Raw genomic sequence first — 12,007 nt, 5'->3', positions numbered from 1 at the left:
GCTGCAGACGCCCGCGTCATACTAACCAGCAGGCTTACACTAGCCCTAGAGACTGGGCAGGACCGCCGCAGGGAGAACGTACCTACTAGCGATGAGCTAGGCCTAGTGATACCTGACGCAGCAGGTGCAGAGACGTCCCGTCCCATCGTCCTAGCGGCCCGTAACTCCAGCGCCCTGTTTACTATCAGCGCCGCCCACCCATCTTACATGCCGCTACACTACGTACTGATGTTTCCCCACGGGGATTCTGGGTGGCGGCCGGGGCTAACGCTCCGTAACCAGGACGGATCCCGTCTGCAGACGTCGCTGACCCAGCAAACCTACTATCGATACTATCTACACCCCCGCCCTGGGCAGACTACAAATCCGTTCCGCTTCTACAGGCTGTTTCAGCAGTACGTTGTGGATATCTGGGCTATCTGCGACCAGGCCCGGCTGGCCTGGATCCGAGCAAACCAGGCACAGCTGCGGGCAGACCTGTATAGCGGTGTTGCTGATGCCGTTATGGGCAACAACGACGCCCAGGCAGGCCCTGTTGGACGCCGCGTTGTCCTGCCGTCGTCCTATCTAGGCAGCTCACGATTTGTCAGCCAGTGCTATCAGGACTCTATGGCTATCGTCCGTCGATATGGCCGCCCTACCCTGTTTATCACTTTTACAGCTAGCCCATACTGGCCAGAGGTTGCCCGTGAGCTCCGCCCTGGGGAGACAGGCCTGAATCGGCCTGATCTAATCTGCTGGGCCTTCCATCTGAAGGTGCAGAAGCTAGTAGCCGATGTGAAGAGCAACCTGTTCGGCACCCATCTGGGCCACGTGTACACAATTGAGTACCAGAAACGGGGCCTGCCCCATATACACCTGCTGCTGTTCCTGACCCCACACGACCGCGAGGCGTTCACGGATCCTGTAACAATTGATAGCACTATCCGGGCTGAGATCCCTTCCCCTGTGGATGACCCAGACGGCCTGCTTACAGAGGTTGTACGGACCTTCATGCTTCACGGGCCATGTGGGGAGCACAATCTGCAGGCCCCGTGTATGGTGCCTCAGCGCGACAGCGCCCCGCCGCGGTGCTCTAAGAACTTTCCTAAGCGTTACTGCCCATCTACAGTGGTCCATGAGGACGGGTACCCTGAGTATCAGCGCCGGGATGATGGCCGCACGCTTGCTGTACGGTGTAAGGGCCGTATTGTACACCTTAATAACAGCTGGGTTGTCCCGTATAACCCTGGTCTGCTCCGTAAGTACTGGGCCCATATCAATGTAGAGGTTTGCGGCACTATCCACGCTATCAAATACGTCCACAAGTACATCTACAAGGGCACTGACAGGGCAGTACTAAACGTCTCAGAAGCAGATAAGGTTAAGCAGCATCTAAACGGGCGATATATCAGTCCATCTGAGGCTGTTTAGCGGCTGTTTGAGTACCTAGTACACATGGAGCGGCCCACTGTAGTGCCCCTAGCGGTCCACCTACCGAATGAGCAGATAGTTACGTTCCCTGCTAACGCTACCACTGCAGAGTTATCAGCCTGCCTGGAGCGATCTGTAACTACGCTTACGGCGTTCTTCCAGCGCAACGCTGACCATGAGTATGGCCGTGAAGTCCTATATCAGGACTATCCATCCCAGTTTGTTTGGCACCTCCCGTCACGGACCTGGCACGTGCGTCAGCGCGGCACTGCGATTGGCCGCATGTACTTTTGCAGCCCGCTACAGGGTGAACGGTTCTATCTACGGCTTCTCTTGACTACCGTACGGGGTCCACAGTCCTACGCGGACCTGCGTACCTTTAGCGGCACAGAGTATCCTACTTTCCAGGCCGCCGCAGCTGCCCGCGGGTTACTGCTACACGATAGAGACTGGGTAGCCTGCTTCCAGGACGCCGTTACGTTTGCCACAGGCCAGGCGTTACGGTACTTCTTCGTTGCTGCTCTCTTAAATGGGCCTGTTACAGATCCAGCTGCTATCTGGGCAGCCTTCCAGGCGGATTTGTGTGACGACTTACCTGAGGCTGCTGCTGCCCTGCTAGTATCCGCAGATCCAGACGCGTACCTTGACTACGGCCTGTATCTGATAGAAGGGCTGCTGGCAGAGTCTGGCAAACGTCTTACGGATTTCTCACTCCCTGCGTGCCAGTTCAACTGGGGAGTACGGCTGCAGAATCAGCTTCTTGCCGCTGAGCTGGCCTACGATACAGACGGGCAGGACACTGCCTTCTGGGACACTGTTACAGGGCTGAATATGGACCAGCGCGCCGTATTTGATGCCGTTACTGCCGCTATTGAGGCTGACCACAGCACTGCCCACTTCTTCGTACAGGGCCCAGCAGGCACAGGCAAGACGTTCCTCTGGCGCTGTATATGTGCCTACTATCGCTCTACAGGCCGGGTGGTCCTGTGCGTTGCGTCGTCGGGTATAGCTGCTGTCCTGCTGCCCGGCGGCCGCACTGCCCACTCCCGTTTCCGGATCCCGTTGGATATCCACGACGATTCCATCTGCCCTGTTGCTCCAGGCTCGGAGCTTGGGCGGCTGCTGCAGGCCGCTACTCTAGTTATCTGGGACGAGGTGCCTATGCAGCACCGTTACTGCTTCGAGGCAGTCCACCGTATGCTGCAGGACGTCCGTAGCTCCCCTGCCCTGTTTGGCGGCCTCCCTGTAATTGCCAGCGGCGATTTTGCCCAGATCCTACCCGTCGTCCGCCGGGGCCAGCGGCCTGCCATCGTCAACGCCTGCCTGCAGCAGTCTACGCTCATATGGCCGCACATGACCGTACTGCACCTGCGTCAGAATATGCGGGTGCTATCTGGGGCTGACAACACCTGTTTTGCAGCCTGGTGCCGGGGACTGGCTACCCGTGAGATGGATGGCCTGATCTCCATCCCAGACTGGATGACCGTCTACTACAGCCTACAGGGCTTCCTGGATCACGTCTATCCGCCGCACCTCCTCCAGCAGGCTGCTGCGGACTATCAGGTCCTCAACGGCCGTGCTATACTGGCCGTACGGAACGACGCAGTGGCTGTAATCAACGCCGCAATGCTTGCTGCCTTCCCTGGTGAGCTAGTAGAGCTGGTTGCAGTGGACTCTGCTGAGGTTGAGGACAATACAACACAGGATCTGCCTCCCGTAGAGCTGCTGCAGTCCTTTGAGCCCCCGTCACTGCCCCCGTCACGCCTTCTGCTCAAGGTAGGCGTACCAATAATGCTTCTACGGAACCTGTACCCAAGCCAGGGGCTCTGCAACGGTACCCGTTTAGCGGTTACACAGATATCCTCCCGCTGTATCCAGGCCCGCATCCTATCTGGCGAGTTTGCAGGCCAGCTCCGCCTGCTGCCACGTATCAGGCTCACTTCAACCAGTAGAGAGCTCCCGTTTATCGTCAGCCGGGTCCAGTTTCCAGTTCGCCTCTCCTTTGCAATCACTGTAAACAAGTCACAGGGCCAGTCACTCTCTGTTGTAGGCGTTGATCTGCGTCACGCTGTGTTTACACATGGCCAGCTATACGTAGCTATGTCCCGTGTAACTACACTTGCAGGCCTGTCAATCCTGCTGCCAGCACCTGATACTAGCGATGAGCCATCCCGTACGGTCCCTAATATCGTATACCCAGAGGTGCTCCTGTAGCCAGCCACAACCTACTAGTATATCAGCCCGCCAACGTCGCCGCTACCAGTATATCAGCCCGTCAACGTCACTGCCACAACCTACTAGTATATCGGGCTAACGGCTATCAATAGTACGTCACCGCCTAGTTATTCTGCCGTTACAGGTGCTATTGTGCCCGCAGGTTGACCTTCACCGTGAGCTTACAAACCCCCGCGTACCAGTATCCAGCACCAATCAGGCCACGTACAGTGACTGTACAATCCAGATACAGTATAGCCACAGGCCCTATAACGTTATTTGATGGCTGCCTATTCACTGTTTTGGCCCGACAAACAGAATATACTATTCACGGTGAGCTACAACACCAAAATATCGCAGGTCTTGGCAGCCGCTAGCTGGCTGCGATATACTATATAGGCAGCCGCCCTCCCCCCGTTTTACTACTCTCTAGGTCATCAATATGGACTCCTCCGCCCCCGCCGACGACGTCGCCGCCCCCGCCAACACCGCCGCCGCCGACGCCGCCGCTGCCCTCGCCGCCCCCGCCAACACCGCCAACACCGCCGCCGCTGACGCCGCCGCTGCTGCTGCTGCTGCCACTGCTGCTGCTGCCACTGCCGCCGCCGCCCTCGCTGCCGCCCTGCTCGCCATGCCGCCCGCCTCGCGGGCCTGCACAAGGCTGGCTTCTCGGCCAGTCCAGCGCCAGCTGGAGTTCCGCGCGGGCTACGAGCCCAGCAAGTTCAACCTCGCTGGTAAGTAACCCCCTGTAAGTGTCCTGTAGAGCCCTGTACTGACAGTAAGCAGTTCGGCAGCAGAACCTCGAATCTGCGCTCGCGCAGGTTGTCGGCCGCGTCGCCCCCACCGAATGCGACTCCTGCCAGCGAGCAGCTGGCCCGTATACTACCTGCGTGGTAGTTACAGGCCAGCTGCTCGACTCGTGCGCCAACTGCCACTATGGCAGTGAGGGCGCCCGCTGCTCCTTCCGCCGTAAGTTTACAGCCTCCACATTCCCCATACAGACCTTATTGACCCTGCTACAGCCACGCCCGCCCCCGTCGTCCCCGTCCCCGCCATCGCCACCCCCTCCAGGTCCCGCCGCCAGGTCGCTGCCGCTGCCGCTGCCGCTGCTGCTGCCCCTGCCCCTGCCGCTGCCCCTGCCACCCCCTCCAAGAAGCGCCGCCGCACCACCGCCACCCCTGCTGCCTCCCCCGCCGCCGCCGCCGCCGCCGCCACCACCGCCACCGCCTCCAAGAAGGAGAAGAAGAAGGAGAAGAGGAAGAGGAAGAAGAAGAGTAGGTTACAGGCCTGTAAAAGAAATCTACTGGCTGCTAACATTTTTTACAGAGGTCCGTAAGTGCGTACGGGACGTAAAGAAGTCCGTAGCGGCTCTAGAGCTTGCTATGGATTCCTCCTCCTCAGAGGACAGTGATGAAGATGATGAGGATTAAATAGTTTACAGGTCTGCACATGAATAAAACAGTGTTTACAGTGCTATTTACACTCCTGTTACTGTTGTGATTTTCCCTTGCTTACTAACTCTCTACCCCGCTACCCCTGTAAACGCAAAGCTCTGCACCCGCTGGCCCAAACACTGGCATCATGCTATTACAAGGTTCGCGTATATCTCTGTTCAGCCATTGTTGTGCTGCGGGGAATTGCGCATGTCCACATGTCTCATTTCCAATCAGAGAGTCTTCATCTTTAGTACTGATCATGCGAACTCCACAGCCGAGGGCCAATTCTGGAGGAGGGCGCAAGATTTCGACCTCTACTACGGAAAATGAACGACATGATATACTCCCGCCTGCTAAATGATACAATGAGTAGCCACTTTAAGCTGGTTTGTTTCAACAGCGGCTGGAGAGGGGGGGGGGCAGGAGGTTTAGACCTGCCTATCTTCTTTGCTTCAACACCGAGTGCGCTACTGCCGGACTCATATTGATAAGAGAGCCTGCTCGTGGAATGCATTGGCTTTTTCAGCACAAGAGAAGCCCTGAAACCTTGGCATTCCCAGCTTCCACTAGAAGACTACAAGTAGGTCGACTGATATAGTTACTACACAGTCAAGCTGGTTTGATATCTGAATGAACTCCGTCACTCTACATGTTCGCCACTTGAGGCATTCGTGATTTGTAATAAGATGAATGTACATCAGGCACGAGAGCGGTTTGCAGCTGATGGGGTTCTCTGCTTTAAAGTACAGATTGCGAACAGAGCTCAAATCACTCCAGCAAAGATCAACTCGCCAGCACTGCACTGCAGGTGTCGTCGCACCAATGCATTCAAGCATCGCTCGAGGTCGAAGGTCAAAAATCTCTCTGTAAGGATGCTCATCACCGTCCGATGAGATGACCACTGACGTATGCAGTAGGATGGTTACATTCTGCAACCACATTCGGTACCCATTTGGAAGCCCTGTACATGATTTTACAAACGCGGACTTACACGGCACATTCCCTAACAGCTTGAGAATAGTCAGCATGGACGATTGAGTGATGTGCAAGGCTGCTAAATCTCGCCATATCACAGGAATTATCGTTTAGTCTTGAGTATGTACATATGCGTTGCTGTCAGCGGATATCAGCCTCCAACAACTAGGTGCCCAGTATCGCATCTCCCACAACTTTTCCTCTTGCCAACTATGTACCAAGTCCACCACAACACTTCCATAGTCCTGCTCGCCACCACCTTCTGATTGGTCGCATCTTCAACCGCAACCTCAACCTCAACCTCCTCATCACCTCGTCTATCCGCCCCCATGGTTTCTCACTAACACGCTAATTCTCCCAGAACTAACTATCTGGCCCGTCCAGACATCAAAATTCCTCCCAGAGTCCACCCACCCATGTCAGCCAGCTCCACAATGACGCAATATCGATCACGGGAAACTCAAGCCCATCGTTCGCTCCCACTCGTTCAACTACCGCATCATCAAGCACCGAATCTTTGCATGCAGCATCGTCTAGCATGCTTCCGTACATCGCTACCTCAGCGGCTAGCCGGGTCGCCCTTGTCTTCGTCTGGCTCGAAAGGGTCGAGGACTGATAGAGGTTAGGGGTGTAGGTTGTTGACTGATGTACTGGTGGTGGTTGGTGGCGTGTGGGCACTGTATTTTGGACTTTGATGATTGCAGACGGGATTGGAGCATTTTTAGTAATTCCCAGAGCTTGGAGTGGGGTGTGATGCAGTGATAGGCATAGGGAAGCCTAACGAGAAGTTTGTTAAAAACGTGTTTCAATATAGAATGGAGATTTGATGGGTTGGAACTCGGGTGGGTGCCAGTGAATTTCCAATTGAGCAAGTTGGTCAAACATCTGGCTTTGATTTTGTATACATCTGCAGAATCTCCGGTCCGTTACCTCAGGTACACCTCCAGGTTGTTCGCGTTGATAAGGTCCATGCCCTCCTTCCTGAACGTGTCCGCCTCTGCATGAGACGTAACATTCGCATCGAAGACGTAGTCCTGTGGATCAGCCACATCGTACCGCGGCCACATCTCCTCCGTGCCATTCCATGCACCGCCCTCTCGCCAGCTGTTCGGGTCCAGGTCGCTTACGAAGCTGGCCCAGCTCGAACTCATGAACCTGCTAAGGTCACGGTAAGACTGCGTCTTGTTTGTAAACGGCGGCACGGCTGCGGGCGCATAGCCGACGCCGAGTAGGTTGAGGAAGACGAATGACACCTCTTGGAAATGCGTAACACCAAGGGCCGGTGGGAGGCCAGCGGGGATGGCGTTGAAGCGGTAGCAGTATGCTGGGACACCGGCAGCAGCCCACGTTTGGCATGTCAACCTTCTCGGCGCGATGAAGACCTGATCGCTGTAGTAGGATGCTGAGCGGCGGAACTGCGCACCAAAAGGCGGACCTGGTCTTGTGTCTCCAAGGCTCGCGACCACGTTGACAGATAGGTCGTCAGGGTACACTTCGAGAAGTTGGTTTGCGAGGGCGGGTGGAACGGCGCGGTCCCCAGTTGTCATGAAGGTGTATAAATCCTCAGTTGTGTTGACGGGCTCGGGCGAGAAGGCAGTTCCTTCATCACTGTTTGCGCCGCTGATGATGGGTACGTGCACGAATTCGCCGTTGCTCATCTGGATTGAAGTACGTTTCTGGATGAAGTCACCGTCGAGAACGGGCATGAACTGTGTCGTGTTCAAGGTGGCGCTTGTGACGTTGATTGCGGCGTTGAACTGTTCGGCGGGCAGTATGCGCAGGCATTCCAGGGGTGAAGAGGCGTTCATGCAGGGTGTGCGGCCGAGGATCGCATTGTACATGTCGGCAAACCCCAGCGGATCGTTGAGACGATTGAAGTGTACAGGGTTACCGGACTGCATGACAGCGCTGCGGAAAAGCTTGTCGTCTCGTCCGCTGTAGGCTGTGAGGTGGAAACCTACGGATCCAGCTCCTGCGCTTTCGCCGAAGATGGTGACTTTATCTGGATCGCCTTGATACCGTAAGCTTTACACTTCACGCTTTTGATGACACAACGTACCGCCAAAAGCCTCAATATTGTCTTGCACCCAATGCATGGCGAGTCGCTGATCTCTGAGTCCAAGATTCATCTCTCCAGAGTCTTTGATCTCTTCGCTTCCACTCAAGAAGCCCCAAGCGCTGAGACGGTAGTTGATGGTCACACCAACCATTGGCTTGCCAACTTTGACTGAGTTCTCGACCATGAAGGACATATTGTAACGTTGATCCACTCCTCCACCCATGTAGTAACCACCTCCATGGATCCAGAAAGCAACAGGCAGCTTTTCGTCCTCACAGCCAGCGGGGCGAACTACATTGATATAGAGACAGTCTTCTGATACGGGATAGTTCCATTGATCGGACCCATAACCGTAACACTGTTCAATATCAGCGATTGACTCCTCCTTGCATCACACTTCAAGGGTCAAGGGCACAGACCTCGCCAGAATACTGTGTAGCTGGTTTTACACCGCTCCAGCTCTGATTCAAGCTAACAGGGCTTCGAAATCTCAAATTACCGACTGGGGGTTGCGCGTATGGGATGCCGAGGAAATAGTCTTGATCGTACCCAGGTGAGTAGACACCTTGGTAAGTACCATTTCTTAGGTGCGCTGTAGGGCCTGTAGAATTGGTCGGTGCAGAGCTTGCGAGGCTGGCGTGCAACAAGAGGGCCAATACTACTGTCTTGGTCAACATTGTCATGACGGCCTGCAGAAGAAGTCGATGGAAAGATGGTTCAGATAGACAATCCGATCGTGACCTATGTACTTTGTGTATCACAAGGACACGCTTCGACCATTTTTGCGCGTGCCAGGCAAAAACTGTCGGTTCTTCACAACGCCTATGACCGAATGAACGGCGTGTTGCCCATTTAGGAACAGTATCCCTCCGCGGATCAAGCTTTGCGGGGAGTACGCCGTGGCTAGCATGGTCCAGCTGTGCGGGATGTGGGGAGGCAGCCTCAGCAGCTGTTGTGATAGGTCGGCAAAGAGCCGACGTTCACCCATCGGCAGTACAATGTCATTTTAGTCTTGCGGGGAGCGTTGTGGGGTATGGAGACGGACATGGGGGCTACGGCAGTTGCGATGGCAGATTTTAGAAGCAAATACATCCGCAGCATATTCCATGCCTTCGAGGGATTTGGTAAATTTAACATGGCTGGTAGCTTTGATACCAGGCTTGTGGACTGTTTTGTACAAGTGCGAAGCCTCAGTCACCCCTAACGACACAGTGAAGGTCAAGAAGCGAGGCAGACCAGTGGCGTGTTAGACACCGGACATGTGTGCGACATGCAGAATGAGCGCATCTTGCCTAAAATAGGTCTGGTAGCGCCTGCTGAAGCTCTAGTCCTGTTCCGCTATCAATACTGAATGCTCGAGCACCGGCTTACAATGCTTGAGCCTCGACTTGATCAGTCGTCTTGGTTCCGAGATGCTCCGTCTTCTCAGGCTGGGGTTGCTCGACCTCTGCAGTCGATGCCGGTGCCTCTTCAATAAGCTCGTCAAAAAGACCTCCCTCAGGTTCCATGCTCCTACCAACAGCGCCTAGAATTCTCCCAGCGCGGCGGAATTCGTCGCGGATTGTAACGATGCCGCGATGGGTGACAGTCCTTGCTACGTTGTGCTCGATCTCAAAGGGATCCTCAATAGCAAAGAGGTACCGGTTTGTGACCTTCTTCTCTGCAGTGACGATGGTGGTAGCGCTAACCCAGCCCTTGTCCTGCTTGGTGAGAATTCCGCCGGGTGTGCGAAGCGAGAGCACCTCAGACGTCCAGTAAAAATTGGCTTGGCGACCGTAGTGTCCGCCTTGGGATGCAAAGTATCGGAAGAAGCTGCACAAAAGCGAGGCCAAAGACTGACGATTTTGTGTAAGTCGGCCTTCTTGTGCCGCTCGAACAATCTCCTCTTCATTGCGCCAAAAGCGGACGTCATAGCCACTGATCTTCTTCGCATCCTTGAATCGGTCAGACAGGGAGTTGATGTCGGTTGCTTGGGGCAAGTAGTGTTGCAGGTTGGGGCAAACCGGAGGTGATGCAACGTTCACAAGGTAGTGGAGAACCATCAAAACCCAGCCGTAGGACGACAATGTGCCTGAGTAAGAGCTATTGATCTTGCGGCGCTTGGCCCAAGACTTAACAAACAATACCATAGGCCGAACTCTAGCATCGGTGAGGGAGTAACAACGTAGCATGTGTGTGTTGTGAATGCCAAGAGAGTTCGCGAAGTTGATGTCGCACTGAATGCCGACGCCGTTCTTCGGGAAGTCGAGGGGACCTAGAACTTTCTCGCGATGCCACTGCTTCTCTGTCCGGTTCTGGTGTTCCTTGTTGGTTGAAGGGGTATTTGAAGCATCGTTTGAAACCGCATGCGGAGTGACCGGCAACGTTTCGTCCGGAGCGGTCGACGCAGGCGCATTCAACGCAGGCGCAACTGTTCCAGCCGCCACCGAGCCTTCACTTGTGGGCTTTGCAGCCTGTTTCTGATATGTAGACTTCAAGGCTCTCTCCATCTCCATCTCGTCAACGGTCTTTGGCGGCACTGTTGGGTCTATTGCTAGTGGATACTTCTCTTCTTCAGAAAGCTCATCCCACTTCCTGCGCTCCTCCAAGAGAGCAGTGAAGAGCACAGGGGTGGGGCTTTCACAGACTTTCAATATCGGCACACGTGTACGCGTGAGCAGACGTCCTCCCATCTTTGCATCTAGCACCGCCTTTTCGAGAATCCGTGGAATCCGCGGACCGATGTCCGTCTCGTCAGCCTGAGCGGGATTCTTCCATAACGGGACTACGGCAAGATCCATGTCAGAGCCGGGCAGAGCAAAACCTGAACCGAGACTGCCAAAGGCAACTAGAGAAATATCGGCGATGTCTTCAATACCGCTTCCAGCAAAGGCCTGGCGCATGGTGACCTCTAGGCGTTCTCTGAATATGCTGTGCTTCGAAATTTCAGACTCAGTCATCTCAACCTTGGGAAGCTCACGCTTGACAACTTCTTCCATGAACTGTACTTGGGCGGCCGAGTCGATTCTTGGCTGGCTCTGGTACCCATTCTGCGCATATTGAGGACGAGGGTATTGATGAGATCCACCACCCCTGGACACTTGTCCTGTCTGATTGAACCCACCTTGTGGCCGCTGCAGCGCTCTTGGCGGCTGAGCTTGACTGTTGTTTGCTGGTTGCTGGTTGGCATGTGCAATGTTTGGCGGTGGTCCGTTGTTCCTGGGCTGAGCATAGGCGTGGTTGTGCGATTGCTGGTAGCGGGGACCTGTGCCATTGTTGACATCAGACCTCCCACCGCGTGTTACAGGAGAAGCCGCATTCATCCCGTATGCTTGATTGCCTCTGGTGTTGTTGGGGTGAGCGAAACCACCACGAGGATTCGGACCAGAGCCGCGATGAAAACCTCCACGGCCCCGGCCTCGCCCTCGATATTGGCCAGGATGGCTGTCGTGGTTAGTCTGACCACCTGCAATGGTGGCGTTGCTGAGTATCATGCCACGCAGCTGGTCCTCAAGGCCGCTGGTGTTGGCTGGAGCTTGACTCATGATAGCGCAGCCTTCTGGAAGGCGTGATCAACTATTGTGACGTGATGATTGTTGGTGGTCGCAAGAGCTGATGTTGTACCCGTGGTTTTGTTGCGCAGAGTGCTTGTTGCCTGCATGGGCTTATGTGCTTGTGCAGTCCGTGCTTAAGCTGTAGCCTGTAGGTGGGATGTTGACGAGCTGTGGCCGGCGAATTGTGGGAGCGAGGATGATATTGCTGCTCCGGAGTTCGCAAGCATCAGCTACCGCACCAGATGATCGGGAATGCGAATAGCAGTGGCTGGAACCCAAAGCTTCTGGAAAATTTTCCGTTGTTTCCTCAATATTGAAGCAGACAAATGCATGATCGAAGCTAGACAAAGTCTGGGGCGAGCGCCCACTGGCGTGCC

At 55.1% G+C, this 12,007-nt stretch overlaps 4 protein-coding genes across 4 annotated transcripts, besides 19 other annotated features; 2 read left to right on the top strand and 2 right to left on the bottom strand.

Moving 5' to 3' along the window:
• Positions 1-1,406: part of a mobile genetic element that runs on past the window's edge.
• Positions 1-1,409: part of a mobile genetic element that runs on past the window's edge.
• Positions 1-1,409: part of a mobile genetic element that runs on past the window's edge.
• Positions 1-4,713: part of a mobile genetic element that runs on past the window's edge.
• Positions 229-3,627, top strand: EKO05_0004931 (uncharacterized protein; the record flags this gene model as incomplete). The annotated part of the gene is made up of 2 exons (XM_038945693.2): positions 229-1,240; positions 1,523-3,627. The coding sequence occupies 2 exons, from the start codon at positions 229-231 to the stop codon at positions 3,625-3,627; spliced, it is 3,117 nt and encodes a 1,038-aa protein (XP_038799474.2).
• Positions 553-1,409: a mobile genetic element.
• Positions 820-1,097: a mobile genetic element.
• Positions 1,414-3,551: a mobile genetic element.
• Positions 1,414-3,620: a mobile genetic element.
• Positions 1,600-3,440: a mobile genetic element.
• Positions 1,684-3,548: a mobile genetic element.
• Positions 3,388-3,548: a mobile genetic element.
• EKO05_0004930 (uncharacterized protein) lies at positions 4,070-5,057 on the top strand (the record flags this gene model as incomplete). Its single annotated transcript, XM_059636493.1, has 4 exons — positions 4,070-4,361; positions 4,414-4,596; positions 4,629-4,901; positions 4,954-5,057. 4 exons carry the CDS (start codon positions 4,070-4,072, stop codon positions 5,055-5,057), a joined length of 852 nt encoding a protein of 283 aa, XP_059492476.1.
• Positions 4,077-4,270: a tandem repeat.
• Positions 4,656-4,713: a tandem repeat.
• Positions 4,714-4,768: a tandem repeat.
• Positions 4,769-4,858: a mobile genetic element.
• Positions 4,769-4,858: a tandem repeat.
• Positions 4,859-4,901: a tandem repeat.
• Positions 4,902-5,206: a mobile genetic element.
• A 1,110-nt stretch (positions 5,207-6,316) lies between these two features.
• Positions 6,317-6,353: a tandem repeat.
• Positions 6,354-6,964: 611 nt separating this feature from the next.
• On the bottom strand, positions 6,965-8,290 carry EKO05_0004929 (uncharacterized protein; the record flags this gene model as incomplete). Its single annotated transcript, XM_038939497.2, has 2 exons — positions 6,965-8,049; positions 8,098-8,290. 2 exons carry the CDS (start codon positions 8,288-8,290, stop codon positions 6,965-6,967), a joined length of 1,278 nt encoding a protein of 425 aa, XP_038799472.2.
• A 1,174-nt stretch (positions 8,291-9,464) lies between these two features.
• EKO05_0004928 (RNA uridylyltransferase) lies at positions 9,465-11,621 on the bottom strand (the record flags this gene model as incomplete). The annotated part of the gene is made up of 1 exon (XM_038945692.1): positions 9,465-11,621. One exon carries the CDS (start codon positions 11,619-11,621, stop codon positions 9,465-9,467), a length of 2,157 nt encoding a protein of 718 aa, XP_038799471.1.
• Positions 11,622-12,007: the final 386 nt, after the last annotated feature.

The sequence above is a fragment of the Ascochyta rabiei genome, chromosome 7 (genome assembly GCF_004011695.2).
Source record: "Ascochyta rabiei chromosome 7, complete sequence".
NCBI lineage: Eukaryota > Fungi > Ascomycota > Dothideomycetes > Pleosporales > Didymellaceae > Ascochyta > Ascochyta rabiei.
This window is presented reverse-complemented; position numbering and strand designations above follow the sequence as displayed.